The sequence below is a fragment of the Bipolaris maydis genome, assembly GCF_028858645.1.
Source record: "Bipolaris maydis strain C4 unplaced genomic scaffold PSV08scaffold_9, whole genome shotgun sequence".
NCBI lineage: Eukaryota > Fungi > Ascomycota > Dothideomycetes > Pleosporales > Pleosporaceae > Bipolaris > Bipolaris maydis.
In genome coordinates, this window is record NW_027093865.1 from 301,116 (window position 1) to 326,245 (window position 25,130).

General features: G+C 52.6%; 11 protein-coding genes across 11 annotated transcripts; 8 read left to right on the forward strand and 3 right to left on the reverse strand.

The window, feature by feature from the left end:
• Positions 1 to 183: 183 nt before the first annotated feature.
• On the reverse strand, positions 184 to 912 carry PSV08DRAFT_363100 (uncharacterized protein; the record flags this gene model as incomplete). Its single annotated transcript, XM_014228130.1, has 2 exons — positions 422 to 912; positions 184 to 362 (listed from the first exon to the last, which is right to left on the reverse strand). The coding sequence occupies exons 1-2, from the start codon at positions 867 to 869 to the stop codon at positions 184 to 186; spliced, it is 627 nt and encodes a 208-aa protein (XP_014083605.1). The 5' UTR covers positions 870 to 912.
• A 142-nt stretch (positions 913 to 1,054) lies between these two features.
• On the forward strand, positions 1,055 to 2,009 carry PSV08DRAFT_363101 (HotDog domain-containing protein). Its single transcript, XM_014228131.1, has 5 exons — positions 1,055 to 1,190; positions 1,252 to 1,281; positions 1,340 to 1,581; positions 1,633 to 1,649; positions 1,726 to 2,009. Exons 1-5 carry the CDS (start codon positions 1,110 to 1,112, stop codon positions 1,905 to 1,907), a joined length of 552 nt encoding a protein of 183 aa, XP_014083606.1. The 5' UTR covers positions 1,055 to 1,109; the 3' UTR covers positions 1,908 to 2,009.
• A 184-nt stretch (positions 2,010 to 2,193) lies between these two features.
• On the forward strand, positions 2,194 to 4,524 carry PSV08DRAFT_204453 (Vps5 C terminal like-domain-containing protein; the record flags this gene model as incomplete). Its single annotated transcript, XM_014228132.1, has 4 exons — positions 2,194 to 2,230; positions 2,286 to 3,247; positions 3,297 to 3,899; positions 3,950 to 4,524. The coding sequence occupies 4 exons, from the start codon at positions 2,194 to 2,196 to the stop codon at positions 4,130 to 4,132; spliced, it is 1,785 nt and encodes a 594-aa protein (XP_014083607.1). The 3' UTR covers positions 4,133 to 4,524.
• Positions 4,525 to 4,828: 304 nt separating this feature from the next.
• PSV08DRAFT_363103 (glycoside hydrolase) lies at positions 4,829 to 6,944 on the forward strand. Its single transcript, XM_066093043.1, has 6 exons — positions 4,829 to 4,926; positions 4,989 to 5,014; positions 5,068 to 5,209; positions 5,273 to 5,526; positions 5,600 to 6,624; positions 6,691 to 6,944. Exons 1-6 carry the CDS (start codon positions 4,854 to 4,856, stop codon positions 6,818 to 6,820), a joined length of 1,650 nt encoding a protein of 549 aa, XP_065948877.1. The 5' UTR covers positions 4,829 to 4,853; the 3' UTR covers positions 6,821 to 6,944.
• Positions 6,945 to 7,880: 936 nt separating this feature from the next.
• Positions 7,881 to 9,783, forward strand: PSV08DRAFT_410418 (uncharacterized protein). Its single transcript, XM_014228134.1, has 2 exons — positions 7,881 to 8,938; positions 8,991 to 9,783. Exons 1-2 carry the CDS (start codon positions 8,156 to 8,158, stop codon positions 9,630 to 9,632), a joined length of 1,425 nt encoding a protein of 474 aa, XP_014083609.1. The 5' UTR covers positions 7,881 to 8,155; the 3' UTR covers positions 9,633 to 9,783.
• Positions 9,784 to 10,301: 518 nt separating this feature from the next.
• Positions 10,302 to 11,911, forward strand: PSV08DRAFT_225185 (histidine phosphatase superfamily). Its single transcript, XM_014228135.2, has 2 exons — positions 10,302 to 11,081; positions 11,131 to 11,911. The coding sequence occupies exons 1-2, from the start codon at positions 10,458 to 10,460 to the stop codon at positions 11,860 to 11,862; spliced, it is 1,356 nt and encodes a 451-aa protein (XP_014083610.1). The 5' UTR covers positions 10,302 to 10,457; the 3' UTR covers positions 11,863 to 11,911.
• A 469-nt stretch (positions 11,912 to 12,380) lies between these two features.
• PSV08DRAFT_392123 (uncharacterized protein) lies at positions 12,381 to 14,584 on the forward strand (the record flags this gene model as incomplete). Its single annotated transcript, XM_066093529.1, has 3 exons — positions 12,381 to 12,833; positions 12,943 to 13,476; positions 13,529 to 14,584. Exons 1-3 carry the CDS (start codon positions 12,660 to 12,662, stop codon positions 14,582 to 14,584), a joined length of 1,764 nt encoding a protein of 587 aa, XP_065948878.1. The 5' UTR covers positions 12,381 to 12,659.
• Positions 14,585 to 14,784: 200 nt separating this feature from the next.
• Positions 14,785 to 16,357, reverse strand: PSV08DRAFT_204460 (uncharacterized protein). Its single transcript, XM_014228137.1, has 4 exons — positions 16,188 to 16,357; positions 15,620 to 16,084; positions 15,393 to 15,555; positions 14,785 to 15,325 (listed from the first exon to the last, which is right to left on the reverse strand). The coding sequence occupies exons 1-4, from the start codon at positions 16,225 to 16,227 to the stop codon at positions 15,073 to 15,075; spliced, it is 921 nt and encodes a 306-aa protein (XP_014083612.1). The 5' UTR covers positions 16,228 to 16,357; the 3' UTR covers positions 14,785 to 15,072.
• A 1,134-nt stretch (positions 16,358 to 17,491) lies between these two features.
• Positions 17,492 to 19,675, reverse strand: PSV08DRAFT_225192 (carotenoid oxygenase; the record flags this gene model as incomplete). The annotated part of the gene is made up of 2 exons (XM_014228138.1): positions 17,492 to 19,577; positions 19,632 to 19,675. 2 exons carry the CDS (start codon positions 19,673 to 19,675, stop codon positions 17,492 to 17,494), a joined length of 2,130 nt encoding a protein of 709 aa, XP_014083613.1.
• Positions 19,676 to 20,055: 380 nt separating this feature from the next.
• Positions 20,056 to 22,248, forward strand: PSV08DRAFT_204466 (Squalene/phytoene synthase-domain-containing protein). Its single transcript, XM_014228139.1, has 4 exons — positions 20,056 to 20,216; positions 20,276 to 20,375; positions 20,432 to 20,799; positions 20,847 to 22,248. Exons 1-4 carry the CDS (start codon positions 20,194 to 20,196, stop codon positions 22,105 to 22,107), a joined length of 1,752 nt encoding a protein of 583 aa, XP_014083614.1. The 5' UTR covers positions 20,056 to 20,193; the 3' UTR covers positions 22,108 to 22,248.
• Positions 22,249 to 22,267: 19 nt separating this feature from the next.
• On the forward strand, positions 22,268 to 23,422 carry PSV08DRAFT_225196 (phosphatidylinositol N-acetylglucosaminyltransferase subunit C; the record flags this gene model as incomplete). Its single annotated transcript, XM_014228140.2, has 3 exons — positions 22,268 to 22,403; positions 22,451 to 22,973; positions 23,026 to 23,422. The coding sequence occupies 3 exons, from the start codon at positions 22,268 to 22,270 to the stop codon at positions 23,420 to 23,422; spliced, it is 1,056 nt and encodes a 351-aa protein (XP_014083615.2).
• Between the last annotated feature and the right edge of the window lie 1,708 nt (positions 23,423 to 25,130).

The window sequence follows — 25,130 nt, forward strand, 5'->3', positions numbered from 1 at the left end:
GCTGCTGAGATGCTCTTTCTTGATTTTCCTTCTTCTTCTCTTTCAGTTTCACTTCGGGGGGTTTCACATCTTTGGCTGTCGGCTGGTTCCGAAGCCTTCAGGGATTTCATTTTTCGAGATACCCCATGCGATCATGTCTTGTCTTCTTTTCTTTCCAACAGATGAATGCCCCATTGCTTTTTTTCAGTAGAATTTAACTCCACCCACACTTTCCACTTGCATCTTCGCGGGATCCTGACTCTTTGTACTTTCTTGACCCATTTTCTTCTCTGTAGCCTCTTCCTGTAGCGCTGCCTCCCTCATAGCCCTTCTCTTCTTCTTGCTCTGAAACAGCGCCTCCTCGTCTTGTATATCTTTCAAAACTATTCTGCATGTCAGTCTTCTACACCAAATCAACCAATATACGAGGAGGAAAACTCACCCTGTTTCCACTCCCGCTCCTCCACTGCATTACCCGTACCCAAGGCCCCCTCAACATCCACCTTCTCACCCCTTTGCACCCTCTCAATGACCTCACGCAAGATCCCAATCTTGGCTTCTGCCCTGCGTAAGTCGTGGTTACGCTCCTGTTTCAGCCATAAGATTTGGATGGCTTGGCTGCCGACCAGCAGGCCGAGAATAATGTAGGGTGTGGCGGGGTTCCATTCTTTGGAGCGAGGTGTCTCGGTGCGTGTTTTGAATGGCTTTGGAATCAATGAAGCCCAGAAACTGGGCTGGACAATGCGTGGAACAGATAGGTAGCGGGGTTGGGTGAGGGGTTGTGTGTAGGCTGCGAATGCGCGCATATGTGGGCGGGTGGGTTGTAGGAGGGCATTGCGGTGGGCGGCGGGCATGCGGAGGAGCTGGCGGAAGAGGATGGAGGTATCCATGATTGTATAATTTGTGACGACGAGCAGGTGGTATTCGTGCGCTGAATTGGAGACGGCAAGTCGAGTCGTAAACTATTACATAGAATTTCTGGTGTTGGCGCCTAAAATGGTTTAGCGTTGTATTTCACAGATACCGAGGTCCGCCTGTCTGTATCATATGTGTGCCTACCCCCGGCCGCCTCCTTAGGGGCGCCTCAGATCCCCTTCCCGTATATTCCACAAGAGCCTTTTCTTTACAAAATGAGTGATTTGGGGAAAAAGAAAGGCCCCAGGTTTGGGGGCGACTTTTCAGATTCGCCTACTGACAAAGTCAAGCAATGGGTTTGTCTGTCTCTATCCGCCTATGCCATGTATTGCTGACATGGCCGTCGCGAAATGCTAGTTTGACATGGTTAATGGCTTCGAATATAATGTATGTTTATTCCTTGTCTAAAATTCCAAGTCCAGGCCCCTAATGTATTGTAACATAGGGCCATGATGCCATCGTAGCCAAGATACTCAAGCTGGAATCAGTCACGTACACGCCATCTAGTGAGCATCCGCATGATGCGCGCACAGTCTTCAGCTTCGTGGTACCAGAGGAACTTTGCAATATCGGAGGCAATCTTCATGGAGGCGCGGTAGCATTGATCTTTGACATCACGACGTCGCTGACTATTTTGCCGTGTGGGCGCGAGGGGTTCTGGGATGGTGGTAATGTTTCACGAAATCGGTAGGTTGTTGAATGCCAAACGGATGACGAGTCTTGCTAACATTCGGGCAGTAAGTGCTGCATTGTGTGTGGGAGCTGAATTGCTCCGAAATTACGTCGTGTTTCCCAAGTCCTTCTCAGAATCTTGCTAACTGATGCCCAAAGTCAACTGCACGTACCTAAGGCCGGCGCCGGTAGGTTCGACCATCTTTGTGGAAAGCTGGGTTGTGCATCTGGGCAAGCGCATGGGTCTGACCATGGGGACGATGAGGCTGGGTTCGAAGGATGGAAAGGTCTGCTATACCTGCGAGCATGGGAAAGCGAGTCTGGGCGGATCCAATATGTGAGGGGATGGAACAGGTATTTGGGACGATTAGAGTTGGGACGCAACAGAATTTCTGGGCGTACTAGTAGTCCATAGAATCTCGGTCAATTACAAGTTTAGTGTCAACGCGGGCGTAGAGAACTTATGTACGTTGGTAGAGTATAGGCAGGGGAGGGCCGGGCCATTTGGTGCTTAGTGGAGCCTTGTACATATGTCATAGCCGGATGCGACACCATCCAACTACATCCATACGACCACAAACCCGCACCACCACCGTCCTTCGTCCCGTACATCTCCTCACCGCGCCAATGGATCTGGGCGACGCAGAAAACTCTCCCTGGGGCGGTACAGATCTCCTCGCTTGTCGGTAATCGTGGCATCTTACTGACACGCTTTCTAGATGTGCCCTCGCAATCCAGCCCTGCGCCCGGTGCCTCCAAGCAGCTGGGCCACGACGATGCCCCCCAGGACGCCTCGTCTACAACCACAACCACAACCACCCTCACCGTCGATGCCGCCCCTTCGGCTGCCTCTGCACCGCGCTCTCCCGCAGGCCGTGGCCCCCGGCGGCGGCCCCATGGCGTGCAGTCGACCAAGCTGGAGGCCGTCGAAGATCCGCTGGGCCCTCTGGGAGCACCAACACCGTCGCCTGGCCTCGAGCCCGTTGCTCCCCCAGCGCCGCCCCAGAAAGAGGCTGCTGCTCACGGTACCCGACCAGCAGGGGCAGCATCAGCTTCGTCTTCATTGCGCGGCATGATGGACTCGGTCGACCTTGATGACAACGACCAGGACCAGCTGCGCGCCTCACAAGGGGCACGGCTGCCTCCACCCGTCCAGGCTCCATCCCAACCGGCGCCCCAGCGCCAGACACAGCCCAGCGTCAGTGTCGAACAGGCGGCGAAGCCTTCATTTTCAATCTCTGTGGGCGACCCGCACAAGGTTGGCGACCTCACCAGCTCCCACACCGAGTACTCCGTCACAACCAAGACAACCTCCAAAGGCTACCGCAACCCCGAATTCACAGTCTCTCGCCGCTACCGCGACTTCCTCTGGCTCTACAACCAGCTGCACAACAACAACCCCGGTGTCATCATCCCTCCACCCCCAGAAAAACAAGCTGTCGGTCGCTTCGACGCCGATTTTGTCGAGTCTCGCCGTGCTGCTCTGGAGCGCATGCTCAACAAGTCGGCTGCCCACCCTGTGCTGCAACATGATAGCGATCTGAAGCTATTCCTCGAGAGCGAGGCCTTCAATATGGATATCAAGAACAAGGAACGCAAGGACCCCGGTTTGGGAGAGAACAAGGGCATGTTCGGCTCCATGCTTGGCAGTAGCTCTGGCAAGTTTATTGAGCATGATGATGTGCGTTTGCCCAGCCCTCTGCACTCATTCGGTACTAACGATATTCTAGTGGTTCCATGACCGGAGGGTCTACCTCGATGCGCTCGAAGCTCAACTCAAGGCTCTGCTTAAGGCAACCGACACAGTCGTTTCCCAACGAAAAGGCCTAGCTGAAGCGTGTGGTGACTTTTCGGCTTCCCTGCATTCCTTGTCTGCTGTCGAGTTGTCGCCTGCCCTGTCTGGACCCCTCGACAGCCTATCCGACATCCAGATCCGTATCCGTGAACTCTACGAACGTCAAGCCCAACAGGATGTTCTCACCATGGGCATTGTCATAGACGAGTATATTCGCTTGATTGGCTCGGTCAAAACCGCGTTCCAGCAACGACAAAAAGCTTACCATTCATGGCACTCTGCCGAGCAAGAGCTGCAAAAGCGAAAGGCAACTCAGGATAAGCTTCTGAGACAGGGTAGATCACAGCAAGACCGTTTGAACCAACTCAGCGCAGATGTTGCCGATGCCGAGCGCAAGGTGCATCAAGCGAGACTGCTCTTCGACGACATGGGGCGACTCATGCGCAGTGAACTGGAGCGCTTTGAGAGAGAAAAGGTAGAAGACTTCAAATCAGGAGTGGAGACATTCTTGGAGAGTGCGGTAGAAGCGCAAAAGGAGGTATGTTTGGCTTTCGTCCCAATGCTAGACCTTGCTAATCACTCCACTAGCTCATCGAGATCTGGGAGACTTTCCTGATGCAGCTGGACACAGATGAAGGAGAGGGATTTTCTCTGCCTGCTGGTGTCATTGCTTCATCCACTACCGACCAGGCATCAAACCATGCACCCGCTCATCAAGACTCGGAGGAAGCCGAAGAAAATAATCAGGGTGTCTCGAGCACCCAGGCCTAAGTAGATGTTTACACACATCTTGTCGTCAACATGCTGCGACTGAAGTGGTCAATCTGCCATACGTTCGGCAAGCAAAATATAAAGTAGATTTTTGAGCTGTTACATGGTTGGAATGGCCCCCAAGTCGCATGCATCAGGTTCATCAATTCCGTCAAAGATACCCAGTCTGTCTTCGCAATGGTTTCCTTAGTTGGTGGGTGCTATGATGTTGATAATGTAATGCAGATGTGGTAAACCAGTCTTGTGAAGCACACGTCTTCATCGTATCGTTCATGAGATGTTTCGATTGGCATATGGCTTTGCTGTTCAGGCGATACACTTGTTACACATGTGCGCCTTGAGCTTTTGCCCCACCTCCACCTTACCCCACCACGATTACCAAATACGGACTCCTGTATGCGGTATTCCGAAGGACAACTACCAGATCCACTCGAATCACAGGGAGTCTTCGAATAAAGATGAAGAGTGTGGTATTGCCAAGAAATTTTTGAGATGTGTTTACGTTGCCCCGTCTGTGTCCCGTACGTATGCGGGGTCAGCCGCCCGCACCGTCGATAACGTGCTAACAAAACAGGCGCCGGCAAAAGAGCAGTACCGCGTGCCCCCATTCCGGCCCGGCTAATTTGTTTCTTAGTTTTACCTGTAGATAATAGAGCTGGTGTCCACGTTTGCATCCAAGAAAAAAGAAACCAGGACATAGTGTGTTCACATAACAGCAAAGATGCCATTAGTAAGGAATCCGATTCTGCCAGGGTTCAATGCGGATCCGTCAGTACTGAGGGTTGGAGATGATGGTATATTAATCTTTTATTTGAGTTTTTTTTGGGAAGCACAATGAACTAATGAGATGGTACAGTAAGTGCGAGATCCAGTACAAAGACTGTACATTCCAGGATCCATACCAGGACATGCACTAAACGAATTGGCCATATTAGTACTACATTGCCACCTCAACGTTCGAATGGTTTCCCGGTGTACAGATCCACCACTCCAAGGACCTTGCCAACTGGGACCTCGTAACTCGTCCGTTGACGAGAAAGAGCCAGCTGGATATGCGTGGTGACCCGGACAGCTGTGGTACGTCTTTCCACTCAGCCCCTCGCTCCCCCTAATTGAGCCTGGAATAACACATCTGAAAAGGTATATGGGCCCCCTGCTTAACCCATGACGGCAAGAAATTCTGGCTTGTATACACGGATGTCAAGCGCAAGGATGGCTCATTCAAAGACAACCCCAACTACATTGTTCACGCCGACAAGATCGAAGGCCCATGGTCTGACCCTATTTACGTCAATTCTTCTGGATTTGACCCTTCATTGTTCCATGACGATGATGGAAAGAAGTGGTTTGTGAACATGCTTCAGGATCATCGGAGGCGTCCACAATTCTTTTCTGTTAGTTTTTCGCCCAAATTTACAATTCCTCGCTGGAATCAAAAATGCTAACGCCGTATGTTCCGCATCTAAGGGTATCAGAATGCAACAATGGGACGAGAAAACCGAAAAACTTGTTGGACCCCGGAAGACAATCTTCCCTGGCTCAGATCTTGGTCTTCCAGAAGGACCACATCTGTACAAGAGAAACGGCTGGTACTACCTTTTGACTGCAGAGGGAGGCACTGCATATACCCATGCTTGCACTCTTGCTCGATCGCGTGATATATGGGGTCCATATGAGTTACATCCGCAAAAGCACATCATCACTTCCAAAGATGCGCCGCTGACTGCTCTACAACGAGCAGGTCACGGAGACATTGTCGACACGCCAGACGGCAAGACGTACATCGTTCATCTGACAGGACGCCCAACTACGCAAGCACGTCGCTGCGTGCTCGGACGTGAGACAGCGATTCAAGAAGCCTACTGGGACAAGGACGACTGGCTATACGTGAAGAACGGACCAGTCCCATCTCTCTACGTGGATCTACCAGCAGAGCGCGACGATACGGCATACTGGTCCCCGCAACACTACGACTTCACCAGCACCGACACGCTGCACAAAGATTTCCAATGGCTCCGCACCCCTGAGCCCGAGCGCATCTTCCGCCTGTCAAAAACGGGGCTGCAGCTCACGGGCCGAGAGTCCATCGGCTCCTGGTTCGAACAGGCGCTTGTCGCCCGTCGTCAGACGCACTTCTCCTACGACGCCGAGACGGTGGTGGACTTTGCACCAGACGACGAGCGCACGTTTGCAGGACTAACGGCATACTACTGCCGCTTCAACTTCTTCTATCTAACCGTCACTGCACACTCTGATGGCAAACGCGAGTTGCTGCTCATGAGCTCCGAAGCTTCGTGGCCTGATGGCAATCTCAAAATGCCGTTTCCTGACCCGGTCCAGATTCCGCAGGAGGGCAAAGTCAGATTGGCGCTTAGTATCAGAGGCCCGCGGCTGCAGTTCAAGTACGCGCTCGAAGGCGAGAAGGAGCTGAAGGATATCGGGCCGGTGTATGATGCATCGATTTTGAGTGACGAGTGTGGTGGTCATCAAGCGTGAGTTTTCGTCTACCTCATTCAGTCTACCAGATGAAAAGACTGATTGGCTAACCTCTCTGGCAGACACGGCAGTTTTACAGGCGCATTTGTAGGCGTCGCAGCATCGGACATGAATGGCACAGAGAAGGTAGCGCAGTTTGATTACTTTACCTACACACCCGTCCATCACAGTTCGGACCGGTACGATGTTTGAGTCACTCCATAGATCCATATGGGACAGGAATCCCCCCCTTTTTTTCTCTTTCTCTCTTTGCGATAAACGCTTCACACCCTTGAGATACCTGAAAAAAGGATCAAAAAGAAAATCCTTCCATCGAGTCATATCCTTGAGTCCCCGTCCCCTCCCCCTTGTCTGATAACCAACATGCCGCTTTTTCCGTCTACATAAGTACATACGCTCTACCAAACACGTTTTCACCCCCCTCCCCCCTCGCTCTCTCCTTTTTCTCCGACTCGGCACCGCCCAAAACAAGGATCTTACTACTCGATACGTCCGCATCTCCGCCATCGCGAGCATCGCGAAGGGACGGGGAAAAAAGGGTTAGAAAAGGAAACGCAAAGTGTACACTAGTTTCTGCTGTGCTATAACCCAAGCCTCCGAGCGCTGATCCCCAATCTCTTTTGTCGTGCCTGGCATGCTTGGCTGAGGCAGCAGGTGCATGAGGGTCGACTTCACGTTTTTTGGGAGGGGCAGGGGGGCCGCCAGAGGAGCGTTGATACGGGCGTGACGCTTGAGGGGTTTCAGCCTCATGAGGGGAAGAAGGGTGAGATTTGCACTAGCGACCATTTTGTTGGCGCCTTGGGATAACATCAATGAGGTAAGCATTTGGATATTTGTTTTTTGACAGCGGCACTGGTTTTTTTTCTTGGCGAGTATGGCAATTATCCAACGGGAATTCGAAATTCAATGTTGGCAAAGGCGATTTTATTCCGCCCTTGTGAAATTCTGCGTGTATGAATGTGCAGGCGCAAATCATGCGCGTTTGGATGCTTAAAGAGCGCAACTATGCTCCCCCCCATGAACCAAACGCGCCGCCCCCCACCCCGTTCCACTATAATTCTCTGTTTCCGTTCGCGCTCTAGTCAATGGGAAAGGCCAAGCTTGAGGCTTGCGCATACGCATTTGGCGTGGTGATCAACCTGGGAAATTTGATGTCAGGCTTGCCATGTTAGCGGCTATCTTGTAGTTTCCACCCCGTTCCCCCGTCACAGATATCCGGCTGCACGGGTGCCCTACGTCTCAGGCTGGTTTCACAACACGGCCGCAACAACCAGACTACATATTATATTCAAACCCACGGGCAAGGCAACGAACTTTTTCGAAAAGCCTCAAACCGCTCTTCAACGGCTTTCCGCTGGTTCGTCCTTTGTGTGTATTTTGTTTTTTGTTCGTTATTCGATTCTTTATTTTTTGCTCGCGTTGTAAATAGCAGTCAGCTTCTGGGAGGCCACTGCACAACCGTTCGACCAGAAACACCCTTTCGACCATATATATTTTATTACCTTTGTTTTTCCATACCAACACGATATGTGGGCACCAAACCGCACGAAGCCATCACCTCACCGCACTCCTTCCATTGTGTCTATCGCCTCTGTACAATCTGCAACCCGGCCGTTGTCAGTACACTCGCCCAAAATGAACTCGATGCCCCAGATGCCCCAGATGCCCCAGCTGCAGCAAATGCCTCAGCTGCAGGCGGAACCCCCGAGCTACGATTCGGATACCTACTCCGACTTGGGTTCCGATGACGAGCAGGACTATCCTTCCAGGATGAACAACCCAGCGCCGCTTGCGTGGAACAGGCCCCAAGCTGGATCCCCCGCCAACCTCATGGCACAGAAGATGCAGGCACAGGCACAGGTCCAGATCCAGGCCCAGGTTGTGCCTCCTCAAACGGCAAACCTGCAGTTCCACAACCAGCCGAGGCTACAGCAACGACCTGTAGACGACGATGCCACATCGAGATCCTCAACGCTGGACGGCGAGGAAGACGACACCTACTCTTTGAAGAAGCCAGCCGCACCACCTGTGCTCAAGATGAGCAAGATGAGCATCGAGAATGAGAAACCTGCGCCCCCTCCTCCAGTACCACACGTCCCTGGCCCTCTCGAGTCGCAACTTGCGGCCCTCATGTCCAAGCTCATTCACATTGAACAAGCCAACCCTGTTGCATCCGTCACCCCGGAGGAGTTCCTGGAGATGAAGAACCGTCTAAAAGCGCTCGAAGAAGAGAAGAAGGTCTGGTGGAAGCGCCACGAAGCCATCTGGAGTCTCCGAGACGAAGACGTCGAGAATAACATCAAGATCCGAGTAAGTCCATCACCCAACACCCTATTCAATACCTTATGCTAACAAGCCATAGGGCATGCTCGCCAAAGCCCGCCGCGAACTCGAAGCCACACAAAAACTCCGCGACGAAGACCTCCTCAACGTGCAAATCGTGCGCAGCAAGCTCGCCGAGAAGACTCGAGAGCTAGACCGTCTCCAAGCGCAATCGCCCGCAGGCCGCATCAGCCCCAACCGGCCTCGCATGTCCAGCTTTCTTGAGAGGCGCGACACTACAGATCTTTTTACTGCAGCCAAGATTGCGGCCCTCGAGCAGCGCGCGCTCGAGCTCGAAAAGCGCAACTCCGATCTCGTCGAGCAACTGGGTGCGTCGCAGAACGGCGGCATCGACCACCTCAATCGCACGACGGCGCATCAGGCCTGGCAGGGCACGGTGACGGATCTCGAGGCCAAGATCCGCTCCCAGGAGGCCGAGCTTCAGCGGTTACGAGCAGGCGGCAGTCCAGGAGCCGGTGCTGCTCCGACCCAATGGGATTTTCAGCGGTTGGAGAATCTGATGGAGGAACATGCTAATTATCGGGAGGATGTGGGGGGGAAGATGCAGGCGTTACGGAGTGAGAAGGAGGCGCTGATGAGGGATTTGCATCGCAAAGAGAATGACTGCCATGTGCTTGAGCAGAAGGTGCGGTCGCTCCAGAGGAGGTCGGGTGTTATGTAAATAGATTGGTGAGTGGGAAGGGTGGTGTGAGGTGTGTATGTGTTTTCTACATAGAAGGGGTGTAGAGAGAGTTTTCTTCTTGAGGTGGTGGTGTTTTTTTGGTGCTCCTAGCTTTGCGCTGGTAGAGGCGAATATCAATATCGTTGTCTTTCTACTTCAAATTCGATCTTGCATGCGAGGTTTGGCGATGTGAAGAAACGGAGAGTGGCAGTGCGTGGGGCGATCGAGGCGTGGCTGACGTAGCTGTGGGGTTGGGGCTTGACCAGCCGGGTGCTAGCCACGTACCAACTTCGCAAGCGTATATCTTGTTATTGTTTGTTTGTTTGTTTTTTGAACAACTGCAAGACTTGGGATGAGGCGATATTGTGGGGAGATCCAAAGGATGGAGTTGTGGTGGAGGTCAATGAAGTGGTGCTGTGTAGGAGACTCTCACGTGATTGCAGTTACCACGTCCACCAACCATCAACAATGTTACACATGATACTACCGACTATTTCTCCATATTAAACATTGAACGCGTCTGGTGCCAATCAGACCATGGCTGTACGTGATTGTACGCGACACACAACTTACCCGAGAGCCCCGTCCAACAGTGACTTCATAGCTGATCTTGTAGGCCCCAGCTCATCCCCACTCTCTCGGACCGTGCCTGGGAAACATCGTCATTGCATGCAAGTTAGGCAATTAACACAACAAATTTCACTGCCAAGTTTTGAACGCGATCAACATGGCAATGACATGGTTTGCTGTTCCGCGCAGCATTAAAAAGGCACCAGCCTCACCTGTTTGTCCAGGCACGGCTCGCACCGCAGCCACACTTTCACCATGCAGTCGGCTCTTGTGTCGCTCCTCGTCGCTGCCAACGCGCTAGGCGTATCCGCAGGCTCTTCCTACTCATCCTCCTCGTCTTCGTTTAATCCTTTGCGCCATCTGACTGGCATTGCACCGTACTTTGAGGATCCACAGGGCGACCCAAAACCACCCCAGGGATGCAATGTCACACGTGCGTCATACCTCATCCGTCATGCCGCCATTTACGCAAACGACTTTGATTACGAGGAGTACATTGAGCCTTTTACCGACAAGCTGAAGAATACTACTGCCAACTGGCGCAGCGCGGGCCCGCTGGAATTCCTCGCTAGGTGGCAATCGCCTATTACGGACGAGGAGCTCGAGGACTTGACATCCATTGGCCGGCTTGAGTCGTACAAGCTGGGTGTTGATGTTCGCCTACGATACCCATCCTTTAAGGACCCCAAGAGCGTGTGGACGTCGACAGCAGAGAGGACAGAGCTCAGCACGTCTTCCTTTATCGACGGCCTTGTCGCCGAAAGCAACGGCACAAAGCTTGTCCCTGTGCGCGAGGATGCTGCTAGAGGTGCGGATTCTCTGACACCCTACAAGGGCTGCCCCAAGTATAGCTCTTCTTATGGTAGTGATCAGTCGTCGGTATGTATAACATAGCAAATTAAATGATCGCGACTAATCCCATGCCCAGGAATACCAAAAGACCTACACCAAGCCCATCATCGGCCGTTTGAATGACTATGCGCCCAACTTCAACTTCACAGCCAGCGACATTGTCGGCATGCAGCAGCTGTGCGGCTATGAGACCGTGATTCGTGGCTCATCTCCTTTCTGTTCTCTTGATCTCTTCTCTCAGGATGAGTGGCTTTCATTCGAGTACATGAACGACATCATGTACTTTTACAACACCGGATATGCAAGCGAGCAGCTCGCTGGTACTCTGGGATTCCCCTGGCTCAATGCTTCTGCCAGCGTGCTACTATCCGACGATGCCGACCAAGATCTTTACGTCTCTTTCACCCACCGCGAGTTGCCTCCTACAGTCGCTGTAGCAATGGGCTTGTTCAACAACAGCGCTTACACCGGAGTCAACAACCCGAACGCCACAATGCCTCTGGACAGGCCGAACCACGGCCGAGTCTGGCGCTCCTCACGGATCCTACCTTTCCTGTCCAACTTTGCCATTGAGAAGATGACGTGTGACAGCTATGGTTTCGATGCAGGCGAGTACTTCCGGGTACTCGTGAACAAGGATCCGCAGCCATTGGCTTGCGGGGATGGACCAGGGGAGAGTTGCTCAAAGGCCGCGTTTGAGGAGTTTATTCAAGAAAAGAAGACTCGCTTTGGCGGCTTTACGGAATTCTGTGAGCCAGAGTACAAGAACTCGACCGATGTTCTTAGCATTTACGGTGGAGACGACTAGTGTTGTACATATTGTGTAATTCTAATGTAATGGTCATGACTCGACATCTCTGCCCAGACCTGACAGCTTGATGTACCGCATGCGGTTTTTTGGCAAACGCCATCTTTCCTTGGCTGCCAAGTCTCATCAAGTCCTTGGTTAGCTGCGAAACCTTGTGACCACGCGCTGGGTGCCATCTTACCGGCATCCGTGGTGGCCGAGGTCAATCACGCCACAGCTTTTTGCATTGGAAAGCTGTTTTCTTTTTGATAAATGATGCTGAAATACTCAAGATGTCGTCTCGCTCGAAAGTTTTATTTTGGGAAAGCCTTGTCGCAAGGACTGTAGTCTAAACCAAGCTACTACTACAATTCGTGTAGCCAGACTGCAGCTCCATACCCAATTGAACCATGTGCATGCGCTCGCCCGGCATTCACCCAAAAAAGCGCAACCCACGCTTTCTTTGGCACGGCCCCCTTCCGTTCAATCCAACAACAATAAGCATTTCCACATGCCAAAAGCGCAATGCCGAAACGAGTGCCTGCATAAATGACTAGTTGTTGTTATTGAATTTGTGTATACGTCATGACTTGGTGAAGCGATCCAGGAATACCCGAGCGGGAACAAATGGTGTGGCGCGACTTTCCTTCCTTCACGTAACGCGCTGCACGATTCTTTCTTTTACCCAACCTATTCGCAAAAAACCCCGGTTCATTCGTTGTCGAACTGTCAGACGAACATTATATCCCGTACCACTGAGAGAAAACCCGCACTTTGAACCAAAAGAGAGAAAAAAGGGAATTAAACAGTAATAAGAGATGGGAGACTACAAGGCAGCGAGCGCGACGGGCCCGAGCGTTGTTATCGTCGGTGCGGGAGCTGGCGGCGTAGCCCTCGCCGCGCGTCTGGCCGCTGCAGGCTGCAAAGTGACGGTTGTAGAAAAGAATGAGTTTTCCGGTGGACGCTGCAGTTTGATTCACCGTCGAGGATATGTATGTTTGTTTTTTTCAGTCTATGTAAACCAATCTGGGCAAAAACGAACGAAACTGGACTGAACTGGACAAAAAAAAAGAGCTGATAAATACTAACCCAAAAAAATAGAGATTCGACCAAGGCCCGAGCTTATTACTTCTGCCTCGCTTTTTCCACGAGACGTTTGAGGATCTGGGGACTTCGCTTGAGGGAGAAGGGGTCAAGCTGGTCAAATGCGATCCTAACTACAAGGTGCATTTTCATGATGATACGGCGTTTACGCTGTCGACGGATATTTCCGTCATGAAAGAGGAGATTGAGCGGTTTGAAGGCACGGCGGGGTTTGAGCGCTATCTATCGTTTCTGCAGGAGAGCCATCGCCACTACGAGGTTTCAGTTATTTATGTGTTGCGGAGAAACTTTTACTCGCTGCTGAGTATGGCGCGCTTGGACTTTTTGCTGCATCTGATTGAACTGCATCCGTTTGAGAGTATTTGGTACCGGGCGAGCAAGTACTTTTGGACCGAGAGGCTGAGGAGAGTGTTTACGTTTGCGAGTATGTATATGGGTATGAGTCCATTTGATGCACCCGGAACGTACAGTTTGTTGCAATACACCGAGCTAGCAGAGGGTATCTGGTATCCAATTGGTGGTTTCCACAAGGTAACGGGTACTGTACCAGAAAATATGGTCCTACATACTGACGTTTTCGTAGGTGATTGAGAAACTTGTGGATGTAGGCCAACGCCTAGGCGTCGAATACATGTTCGACAGTCCCATCAGCAAGATTACACTATCAGAAGACGGAAAACGCGCAACAGGCATCGAATTCGAAGACAAAAGCAAAGCACCCCTAACCGCAGACATAGTCGTCTGCAACGCCGACCTAACCTACGCATACAACAACCTCCTCCCCGCATCCTCCATGTCGCGCTCTCTCCTCAAACGCGAAGCCTCGTGCTCCAGCATATCCTTCTACTGGGCACTAGACCGCCAATTCCCCGAACTCAGCGCGCACAACATCTTCCTCGCCGAGGAATATCGCGACAGTTTCGACAGCATCTTTAAAAAGCACCTCATCCCCGACCAACCCAGCTTCTACGTCAACGTCCCCTCGCGCGTCGACCCTTCAGCCGCGCCCCCCGGCTGCGACTCCATCGTCGTCCTCGTCCCTGTCGGCCACCTGCAGGACTCGAGCACAAACGCGCACAAAGGCTCCAAGCACACCGCGGGGCTAACACAAGACTGGGACTCAATGGTCGCCTCGGCCCGCGACACCATCCTCCGCACCATGGAAGCCCGGCTCAAAATCAACCTCGCACCCCACATCGTCGACGAAGTCATCAACACGCCGCCCACCTGGAAATCCCGCTTCAACCTCGACCGCGGCGCCATCCTCGGCCTCAGCCACTCCTTCTTCAACGTCCTCAGTTTCCGCCCCAAAACAAAACACGCTTCCATCGACAACCTCTACTTCGTCGGCGCCAGCACCCATCCCGGCACCGGTGTCCCCATTGTCCTTGCAGGCGCTAAAATCGTAACTGAACAGATTCTAACCGCCTTGGGCCAGCAACATAGGATTCCCTGGGCCAAGGCCAAGACTGATCGTAGGGTCGGGTCGAATAGTCCGCTGGATCGCGTGCAGCATGGCCCGTATTTGAGTTGGTTGGTCTGGATCTTGATTAGTGTTTTTATGACGGTTGTAGCCATGGGTGGGCTGGGGACGGTGAGGTATCAGAGTGGGGAGGCGGGGTTGAAGGGGGATTGGTAAGGGGAAGGGAGGGGGATTGTATTTATGGATTGTGGAGGAGGGCTTATGTGGGAAGTAGATAGTAATGTTTGTATGTGTCTATGCAATTTACATACGTATATATATATCATCACATTGTTGTTGTTGTTGTTTTTTGGTTGTTTTCGAGTATACGAATCACATGACATGACATCACGAGTGGATAAGTATACAAGTACATGTTGTAGCGAGTGACTGATTGATTAAGAAATTCTTAATGGTATCGTAAAAAAGACAAAAAAAAACTCATATACGCATTTCCCACCACTTCCCACCTTCCACCAGCACCCAACATTATATTAACACATTACCTTCCCCCCCCCCCACCATCAACACATTACGAAGGTCATCCTCGAATAAAACATAAGACAAACAACATACGTACACTATCGTGCACAAAAAGCACAACACAAGGGGGTATCTTCGCCATCACAAAGCGCAGATTCTGTCTCTCTCTCTTTCTCTCTCCTTTAAACAGTAGTAGTAGCGGGCGCCGGGCCGTCATGAGGCGGGTTAACAACATTCTGGCCATTGTGAGCAGCAGCATCCTTGACACGCTTCTCCTGGAGCATAGTGTCGTCGTTGTAGTCACGGATCTGGAGGCCGAGCCGAGCGGGGTCGATGTTGCGGTGGCCCCAGAGGAGGAGGGCGCCGAAGACGGGCTTGGCGAGGAAGTCGAGGACGCCGTAGAAGACGGCTTCACTGTCGGGGGCGATGACATTACTGTTGGAATGGTGTTAGTACGAGTGAGTGGATGTGGGAGGGGAATGGTAGATAAAAGGGAACGTACCCGCCCTCGCTGAGGCCCCAGGCAACGGGGTACAGGATCCAGAGGAATGCGGTGAGAGAGCCACACATCAAAAAGGTGCGCTCGACGTCGCGGCCAAAGGTCTTGGAGTGGATGCGGGCTTCCCAGGTGAGCTGGAAGACGATGTAGAAGAGAGCGGCGCAGCCTGTGGTTGTGTGTTAGCCAATCACATGACTTGCCATCAAAAGGGAGAGTAATGGAACCCTTACCAAAGACAAAGAATGGCCACTTGTAAATGCTCTGAATGAGAGCGCCAATCAAGCCAGTTACGATCATGATTTCGTCTACAAGAATGACCCAGAGAATGGTGGGCCATGGCATACCGGCGGTAAGCAGCAAGTCCATGAGAAGCAGAGGCGTAGTGATGAACCAGTCCACATAACGAGCATAGTAAACGGCGCGGTAGGTACCACGAACGACAGGATTGTTGCGGCGGAACTCGACCTCGATAGGCGTGAAGCCGAGATTGGCGCCCATGGTAAAGTAGGCAATAGCTGCAACAAAGACGACACCACAGGTGATGTAGTGGAAGAGACGGTTGCGGCGCTCAATACGGTACGACATGGCTGCGAAGGCGAAACCCGCGACAGTCATGACGGCGCAGATGGAAAAGTAGAAGTCGGAGCCATGGGTGGTCAAGCCAATGTCTGCAGTGCGGCCATTGACAGTGTTGCCTAAGACGATTTGTTAGGCCAAAGATATTACTTGTCTTGCTCGCAGTAGTACCGCAAGCTCATGAAAAGGGGCGGCGAATTGCGAAATGGTATGTCTACATACCATTGTATTTGAACACATCGTTTCTGCGTTCAAGCTCCATTGTGGAAAAAAAGGTTGTAGTGTCGCAGTTGCACAAGAGCCACCTTTTTGCAATCGCCTTTTTTCTAGTATTTAGTTCTGATACCAAGAGACTTTGTTGAACTCTGAAGGATGATCAAGCAATCCCTTCGCCAGGCGCGACCGTCGAACTATATCTCTTGTTTCCTGGCCATGTCCGGCCATGTGTGCCATGCCATGATCCCGCTATGCCGTCAGTCCGTCATTGCTGCGATCTGCAGACGTTTTTTTCTTCGTTATCCATGACGACATTGCAGCACCTAGAACTGGTGGCATCACACCTTCACGTCAGTGCTCCTCCAATGGCAGGGCTGACTAACGGGGCAGCAGGGCGGGGACGGCAGAAAGCTGCGACGCTGGGCGACCTCGCCAACTGCGGGAATTTCTATGGAGACTTGGCTGTAGCGTCCCCCGCTTTGATGGCCATGGGTTGAGTGGCTCGCTGGCCATTGTGCCGTGCGTGGGTGCAGAGATCAACGTCGCGGTGACCTCGAGGGGTGAGCAAGACATGGGCGATGGGCGAGAGCTGCGAGTGTTTCGACGACCTGGCCGTGGGCTTGATGGCCCGCGGAGAGCAGCTTGAATGGCCGGAGCGGCGTGATGTTCGGTCATACTGAGGGCGATCAACGTCGTGGTATGACTGCTGGTGTCCGACGCTTCCGCATCGCGCCAACCCCACTTTCCACCGTCACGCCACCCGTTTTTAAGCTTTATAGTGCTGATCTCACGAGCTTACTTTAACATCGACGTCGGCCAGACGCATATCCCTTGGTCACTCTGAGATGCGATTTGCGTCACCTGCATCGATTCGTCCCGCCCATCTCGCTCATCTCAACCACCACGCCCAGCCTGAGCTGAACCAGCGGGACTAGATTGGCCTGGCTGCTATTCCCGCCGGGAGATCGACAGGCTGGCCTGGCCTGGCCTGGCCTGTCAGAGGCATACATGCATGCACAACTGCCATGCAAGGCTGATGTTACTGGCCATGTGCCACCTCAGCCCTGCACATGTCTTCCCACGATCGATCAGAAACGCCGTGTGCATGTACATGTAGTACAATCTGCTACGCCACACTTTGCAACGACACTACACACATTCAATGCAAACAATCCATTGACCAAGATGTAATTAGACATTAGCTTGGGATGCTCGCAACCAGTAGGCTGGTGCTGCTAGTCGCGCACCTCTCTCGAACCTATGTACATATGAATGCCGGAGCACTCAAATAAACTCACTCCCTCGCCTGACTAGCCAAGATAACTAACAAGAGCCTTCTGCAAGTGACTCCATCGGGTATCACAACCCATTTCTGTCTCGCACCTGAGCTTTTCAACTTGCCGCTGCTTTGCAATGTCTTCTTCGGTAAACCAGTTGCCGTGCAGACCATACGGTACCCTCGTGCCAAGCTGAACCTTGCAAACAACCGTCTGCATGTCCCGGGCATCCAAGACCCATAGTTCGCTGATGGCCTCTGGCCTGCACTCGCCCTCTTCGTCCAGCTGATCTTCATTAAACACATAGAAGAGGAGGTATCCGTCCAATTCATCCGAGTCTGAGTCATCGGCAACGGCCTTTTTCGATGCCTTGCGGGGTACAAACTTGGCTTCTTGGCCAAAGTGTTGCGGGGGCAGTCGAAATGCTTTGATCGGGTCTTTGGGATCGGCTGATGCGAGAATCTCGTCGATTGATCGATTGTCTACACATCCGATAATCGGTTCCGGGGCGGTATGCTGCGCGCGGGCGAGGAGACCTTGGACGTCCATTCTCACCAACACATCAATCTTCGTAGCCTTGCCCAAAGCAGCTCCGAATGACTCGTCCGACGTGCTACAACCATACACGTAGCGTGCGCGTACCATCTCGGTGGCTGGCGATACTGTAGGGAACTCAAACGGGATTGCTGATAGTGCAAATTGGTGGGTAATCGTGTTCTTGGAGCCAGACTCCAGCGAGAAGCGGTAATAGTATAGGCGGCACTGCTCTTCGTCGTCGTAGGAAATAGGTATATTCGAGGCCATTGATGAAGAACCTGGGCCAAACATTGATGCATCTGGCCCTAGCAAAGGAGTTGATTCTTCGACGAAAGACTTTTCAGGATCTTTGTCATCTTCATCGTCATTGTACTTTGCAAAGAAAGACATTGGCTTGTTTTTTGATTTGTCCTTGTGTTTTGGATGTGGTGGCGGTTCGATGTTACCGGCACTAAAGACCAAAGATGCCGAAGTCAAGCGACAAGCAAGCATGTTGACAGCTGCCACCTCGTTGTTGCTGTCATACTCATCCCACGTATTGGCTGTATGGAGAATACAACATCCTTCTGTTTCGAACCAACGAACCAATTCGGGATGTCGACGAGGAAACACGCCGAATCGAGCCGGCTTCTCCGGTTCATACACGACGACGGGCTTATTCTTTGCCAGATTGAGGGGAGTTAAAGAGAGCGGCACATCGAGAATAACAGTGTGATGTCTCGCAACCCCAAAGTCATGCATGAGCCGTCCTCCGGAGCACCCGGGGACTGGGGCGTTGACAATAGCTTTCGCTTTGGACCCAGTCTGGTATGAAGACGAGGCCTCTGCCGGAAGCAATGAGTAGTGCACGTAAGGCGCCACAAAGTTGCAGTGAAAGAGAACCAACTCGTCTGTCACTTTGTCCACCTTTGGGTGGCCAGTAGTCCATTCTCTCATCCAGCTGAGCAAGCCCGTGCTTCCAAACGCTTCCTGCTTCTCTTTACAATTTTGGTGGCTGTCATCTTCCAAGGCGGGTTCGCCCTCAGCGGTATTTCCATTGAACCAGCCCACAGTCTCCAGACCTGGTAACGTGATGCGTATTGGTGGCCCGCTCTCGCAGGTTGCCAGAGCACGTCCGTCATGGTACAGTATGCTCGTGTTTGCAACACTGATTCGCTTGATGGCGCTGGCTGACCCAGAGATATGGGTCCATATTACAACAAGGACAGTGCGGAATATCCGCCAGAGAATCCACAAAAGGCTGGATGCGGGGTTGACCAGGGTCGCAATACTCGGCAATATCGGCGTACGTAGTGCTGGGTTCTGGACAGCGGTGAGGTAGACGTCGGTGAGGATGAACTGGTTGACAAAGTTGACAATGGGCTTGGTCGGGTCCACTGGCGAACGACTGAACCAGACGCCCGAGAGCATACCATCGCCGTCGAACCAATGCGCCTCACGCCCCAGGTCGGCATTGGTCACAGGGTTTCCGCCATTGCGGACGTACATTCCCCCGAGCAGTTCTTCCGGAATGCTTCCCGTCCACGAGACGGGCGTGGGTGGCCATGATTTGGTGACAGGCGCAAAGTTGCCGGACAGGTACCTGGCACGAGGTTAGACAGAGCTGTAGCAGCCTGGCGCGATGAGGCCTACGTACGGATGTCGTTTGGCGGGCTTGTTGGGCGGTCCAGACTTGGACATGGCAATAGTGATTATCTTGGCGGCATCGGACGGCTGCGTGGTGGGGTTTGTGCAGAGCAGAGTCGCTGGTCAACGTCCTTGTATACAGCAGGGCGGACATTCACATGTCTGGCATGTCACGCCGCGGAAGCAGAAACAACCCCTGGCTGGGCAGCGGGGTGGAGTGAGGGGCGTGTGTGGGTAGCATGATGCAAGTACCTGTCAGCGCCGGGATTTGCGGGTTGGCAGGTGGGAAAACCGGTGCTGTTGAAGAGATGGCGGGTGGTCGATGGTGATGTCATGTTGAAGCTTGCACACGAGGCTAACCCGGTTTGGACCACGTGCTTCCTGCACTGCCGGCCGTTGACTTTTGGGGGCGGCATGGAATTCGCGATTTGGCGCTATGGAGCCTCTGCAACATCCAGTGTCTGCCGCATGTCCGCTGCGGCTCACACCTAGACTGTTCCCTTGCATTGGGTCCACGAGTGACGCCAACTGTGCCTTTTGCTGGCCGTCTCTTCCTGCTCCACGGTTTCATCATGGGCTTTGACTACGCGCTGGTGTATGTGCTGCGCCCTCAAGTTGCGAGATGCAAACAACATGGCTGACAGTCACGGCTAGTCATCTCAAGTACACGATCCCTCCGGCCGTGCTGCTCACCTGGCTCTACCGCCCCTTCTTCACCAAGCTCGACGCGTACAAGGTCTTTTATCTGATATTCGTATGTACAATCGCCGTCCCAGGCGCACCCCCACCACGCATGTGCTAACAGCTCAGGTCGCTGTCACGTCGACTATACCATGGGACTCGTACCTGATCCGCACCGGCATATGGAGCTACCCCGGCCATGTCATCATCGGTCCAAAACTATATGATATTCCACTGGAGGAGGTTTTCTTCTTTGTCGTGCAGACATACAACACCTCATTGCTCTATCTGCTCCTCAGCAGACCCACTTTCCAGCCTGTATATCTGCGGATCGAATCGGGTGCATCCCGGAATCCATGGCGATTCGCAAAGCTTACCGGCCAATTGTTCTTGCTGGGCATGATTGCATGGGGATGGCAGTGCGTTTGGAACGGCGGTGACGGGACATATACTGGTCTCATCTTGATTTGGGCAGGCCCTTTTCTTCTGCTACTATGGTATGCCGATCCTAGCGGGCTCTTGATCTGGCACTAATCCCAAGCAGGAGTCTTGCATACCAGTTCATTCTGGCGCTGCCATTGACCAACACGGCGCTACCAATCCTCCTCCCGACCTTTTATCTCTGGATCGTCGACACGTTGGCACTTCGTAGAGGCACCTGGGTAATAAATGTGGGGACAAAGTACGGTGCACACTTGTGGGATGGCTTGGAAATAGAGGAGGCTCTGTTCTTCTTTGTCACTAATGCGCTGATAGTGTGTGGTCAATTGGCGTTTGACAATGCTCTAGCCGTGCTGTACACCTTCCCAGGGCTGTTCACGGACCCCTCACTGCTGCCATCGCCACTTCTCTTGATGCGCGCCCTTCTTACGCCCAGTTCCAAGTACGACGCTGAGCGGCTTCAGGGTCTTGATGAGGCTGTGCGTCGTCTGAAGCGCAAGAGTCGCAGTTTTTACCTTGCATCCGCGACGTTCCCTGGACCTTTGCGGGCGGATCTGCTCCTACTCTACTCCTTCTGCCGCGTAGCTGATGACTTGGTGGACAACGCTTCTGACGCCGAGGAAGCCAAGGTGTGGATAGCGAAACTACGCAAGTTTCTGAACAATGTGTACAACGACAAAGTTGCACGTACTGCTGTGCATGCCCAAATATGCGCTGACTTCCCACTTGACACGCAGTCTGCGCTCCTTCAACTCCCCACATCCAAGCTCTCGCATCAGCCACTGGAGGATCTTCTCCGAGGATTTGAGATGGACCTTGGTTTCGACAAAGCGCCGCTCATAGAAACCACCGAGGACCTGCAGTTGTACGCGGAGCGAGTCGCAGGCACTGTCGCACAGATGTGTATTGAGCTCATCTTCTACTGGTATCCTAGCACTCTATCCGCCGAGGAGCAGCGTGCCATTATCGCTGCTGGTAACAACATGGGTGTGGCATTACAATATGTCAACATCTCGCGAGACATTGAAGTAGACGCCAAGATTGACCGTGTATATCTTCCTCTAAAATGGCTTGCTGATGTGGGACTGAGCTATGAGGATGTGCTGAAGAGGCCAAATCAAGCGCAGGTCGAGACACTCCGCAAACGGCTTTTGAAGGATGCGTTTTCGCTCTATGAGACGGCCAAGGACGCCATCGAGCGTCTGCCCATTGACGCCAGAGGACCCATTCGGGTCGCAGTGGAGAGTTACATGGAAATCGGACGGGTCTTGGGTCAGGAAAATTACAAAGTAAAGGCTGGGCGTGCTACTGTGCCCAAGTTGAGGAGGATCATTGTCGCTTGGACGACACTTAATCGGAAATGATATGTTGGGTGAGGTGCGCTCAGCTTGTGGGGTTAGCCTCGGAGATAGCCATGCCTCGTTTGGTCTAGCGTTGTGTCATTGACTATTATGACAATTCATCCTTTCCAGTGGTTCCCCAACCACACTCATGGTCGTGTTAGTCAAGTTCCCGTTCCATGACATGAGTGCAAACAGGCTGCTGGACCCAACAGGCGCGTCGTTTGCAGGGCCTGCAAGGAAGAGGAAGGGCGGGTCGCGCATGTCAAGTCGCCAACCAAAGGGCCACTACAAGAAGCTTCTGTGGTTCAAGCAACCCTGTGAGTCGCGGCAGCCTGCAGCAGTATACCTCTTCTCACATGTACAGTTCCCGACAATTACACGGATGAGGCCACGTTCCTTGACCACTTGCAGCGAAACCCTAGGCTGCAGCCCTATGAGTTCTGGTCGCTCATGTCCGATGCAACCGTCATTGTGCAGCATCTTGCTTCGGTAATTATCTTTTGCTGCTGCTTCATAGCCATCATTCACGGTAGAGTGTCGCCTGTTGCAGTAGTCGGATGGGCCAGTATGTGCACAGTACTGGCCTGGGTCTTGTGGGATCACTGGATGGGCCAGGAGTTCAAGACGGTTGCCAATGTGCCTTTGACGCCTACGTCGGAGACAGACGAGGTCGTGCCACAAGCCTCACAAGCCCTTTCGCCCAGAGCCAAGCAGCGTCTGGCAACTGCTAAATCCGCCATACTCATCTATGCGGCTTTGCTTGGGCTCAGCCCGATTCTCAAGTCGCTCACTCGCTCTACCACGAGTGATTCAATATGGGCCATAAGCGCATGGCTACTGATGATGAACGTTGCATTCTTTGATTACAGCGCGGGTACAGATGCGCAGTATGAACAACACATCAGTCCACCATTTCAACAGCTAATTTGCACCTTCTAGACTACCAGCTTCGATATCCACAAACTCAGCGATGATGGCATCGGCGGTGCTTGCTTCGCGTTTGCCATCCACCACTCATGTCTTCTCGTTGACTCTATTCTCCATTGAGGTATTCGGTCTCTTCCCAATATTCCGGCGCCAGCTACGTGCTAGGTCACCATGGGGCCATCTCACGCTGACCATGGCCCTGGTAACATGCGCATGGGGCAGTCTTTTTGTTACTCTGACAGGGAACGGCCGCGCCACATTTATAGCCGGCGCCATCCTAGGGGGGATTCTCACATTCCTCAGCATGGGAGTCTGTAGCTGGTGGTTGATCGGTCTACAAAAGTACAAGAACGAGATTCATGGCCCTTGGGATCCCGCTAGGCCTATTATCCGTCGACACTGGGATTGAGCTCTGGACTATTATTGCCAAGGCGGTATTGCTCGTAAGTAGAAACAGTACAAGCTCCGTTCAGCGGCCAAGTATCGGACCCAGTCAGCCGTGCACCTATACTCTCGCTTGCAGGAGCTATCGCGGAGACTTCCAATTGAAGCTTGTTGTCCTTCCTCAGCCATTTGATCACCTTGTGTTCACCGAGTCTCGCCACCACGCAGTTGCTCATTCGAGATATCAGGTCATCCGAGCCTACATTGTCGCCGCCTACAAAATGGACTGGCGACCACGGTGCCTTCTGAGCCATCGTTTTACCTCTGCTTGTTCCGGTGACAATGATTCTCTCAACATCTGCAAACCCACGCAGAACATTTCGAAGGACATTCCAAAGCTCGCATCGGTACATTGGAATTACAGGCCACGCCTCGAGGTTGATTCGGAGACACTTTAAGCCGCCTGTGTCCACACGCAGGGACGGTTTGCGGTTGTCTCGAGTCCACGCTAGATACTGCAACCACTCCTGGGTGAGATGGGGGTGATCAGAGTTTAGTTTCCGCAAATCGATCTCAATGTCTTGGATGAATTCGCTATGACTGGACGGCAGTGCTTGAAGGAATGTCTGCATCGTATCGAGACTTGAGAAACGGAAGGTGTTCTGCGCAAACAGTGGTCGACGATCGATTTCATGATATATCCTGCGGCATGTTTGAAGGAGAGAAACCCTCGAGAGGCCAGTGTCGACTGGTTCTTCTCGCCGTTCCTTGCCATAGCAAACAATCCGCGGGTCGGAAATTGGAGTATCGCTGACGAGGCAAAGGCTGAAAATGATGTGCTTGATTTCAGACGGCAGTTGAACGAGGGCCGACTGGGGCTGGAGGTTTTCCGGGGACGCAATGGTAGCCATGGTATGTGTGGTAATAGGACGCAGAGGGGGGTGCCATGTTTTGGCAGCGATATCACTTCACCTTTAACTGAACTGATAGAACGCCTGTCAGCAGCAGCTAGGACCAAACTTCTAGTCAGCGTGGCGTTTCGCCGAAGGGCCCTTTCACCACTATCACGGAAAAGCACCAATTAGCGCATCGATAGAGCCAGCTATTACTAGGTTGTAGAAATGGTGTAGCGAACGTGCGCCAGCTTGCACCGAGTGATGGCGAAATGGGTAGCTGAAGCGGTGAGTTGAGACCCACGTCTTCAATCATAGTTGTGCTGGGTTCGGCGCATGTCGGAGCAACTCAACAGAAACTGTCTTGTTGTTATCAGTTTTGTTTAAATTTTCCTTACCACTGCCCGACGCTATGACGCATGATGGAATCGTTGTAAGGAAAGCAGGGCGGGCTGCTGTTGGATTCGGCGAACGTTTCCCCGCGACTAGACATGGAATCTGACAGCTCCCGCTCAAACTCCAGACATCTGACGTTGCAGCATGTTGATGTGCAATACTCGACGCTACAGATGATGGTTCGTTATGCCTCTGTACCCAGGAAGAAGTGTGTCCGAAGTTCAGCCTGGCCCCCAAATCCACACCATGCAAGCGCCAGACTCAATGGGGGCCACAACGGTAGTAGTAGTATGGCAGCTTCCCGCCATCGCATTTTTGGCATTGACGCGCAACTTACTATGGCACCCAGCGCCTAACTCTCGACCACATTTACATATGAATTGATAGTTTGCCACAATCGGCAGCGAAGCGAACAGAAGCAACAACACAATGTCTCTACGACCC

Excerpts from the sequence above, each read along its gene's own strand:
- PSV08DRAFT_363101 (XM_014228131.1), top strand. The coding sequence starts at position 1,110 with ATGAGTGATTTGGGGAAAAAGAAAGGCCCCAGGTTTGGGGGCGACTTT. Across the intron at positions 1,191-1,251 it reads CTGACAAAGTCAAGCAATGG|TTTGACATGGTTAATGGCTT; the intron begins GTTTGTCTGTCT and ends GCGAAATGCTAG. Across the intron at positions 1,282-1,339 it reads TTAATGGCTTCGAATATAAT|GGCCATGATGCCATCGTAGC; the intron begins GTATGTTTATTC and ends ATTGTAACATAG.
- PSV08DRAFT_225185 (XM_014228135.2), top strand. The coding sequence starts at position 10,458 with ATGCAGTCGGCTCTTGTGTCGCTCCTCGTCGCTGCCAACGCGCTAGGC. Across the intron at positions 11,082-11,130 it reads ATGGTAGTGATCAGTCGTCG|GAATACCAAAAGACCTACAC; the intron begins GTATGTATAACA and ends TCCCATGCCCAG.
- PSV08DRAFT_204460 (XM_014228137.1), bottom strand. The coding sequence starts at position 16,227 with ATGGAGCTTGAACGCAGAAACGATGTGTTCAAATACAATG. Across the intron at positions 16,085-16,187 it reads CGATGTGTTCAAATACAATG|GCAACACTGTCAATGGCCGC; the intron begins GTATGTAGACAT and ends AAATCGTCTTAG. Across the intron at positions 15,326-15,392 it reads TGGGGCCTCAGCGAGGGCGG|TAATGTCATCGCCCCCGACA; the intron begins GTACGTTCCCTT and ends CCATTCCAACAG.
- PSV08DRAFT_410418 (XM_014228134.1), top strand. The coding sequence starts at position 8,156 with ATGTGGGCACCAAACCGCACGAAGCCATCACCTCACCGCACTCCTTCC. Across the intron at positions 8,939-8,990 it reads AGAATAACATCAAGATCCGA|GGCATGCTCGCCAAAGCCCG; the intron begins GTAAGTCCATCA and ends AACAAGCCATAG.
- PSV08DRAFT_363103 (XM_066093043.1), top strand. The coding sequence starts at position 4,854 with ATGCCATTAGTAAGGAATCCGATTCTGCCAGGGTTCAATGCGGATCCG. Across the intron at positions 5,015-5,067 it reads CGAGATCCAGTACAAAGACT|TACTACATTGCCACCTCAAC; the intron begins GTACATTCCAGG and ends TGGCCATATTAG. Across the intron at positions 5,210-5,272 it reads TGGTGACCCGGACAGCTGTG|GTATATGGGCCCCCTGCTTA; the intron begins GTACGTCTTTCC and ends ACATCTGAAAAG.
- PSV08DRAFT_204466 (XM_014228139.1), top strand. The coding sequence starts at position 20,194 with ATGGGCTTTGACTACGCGCTGGT. Across the intron at positions 20,217-20,275 it reads GGCTTTGACTACGCGCTGGT|TCATCTCAAGTACACGATCC; the intron begins GTATGTGCTGCG and ends AGTCACGGCTAG. Across the intron at positions 20,800-20,846 it reads CCTTTTCTTCTGCTACTATG|GAGTCTTGCATACCAGTTCA; the intron begins GTATGCCGATCC and ends AATCCCAAGCAG.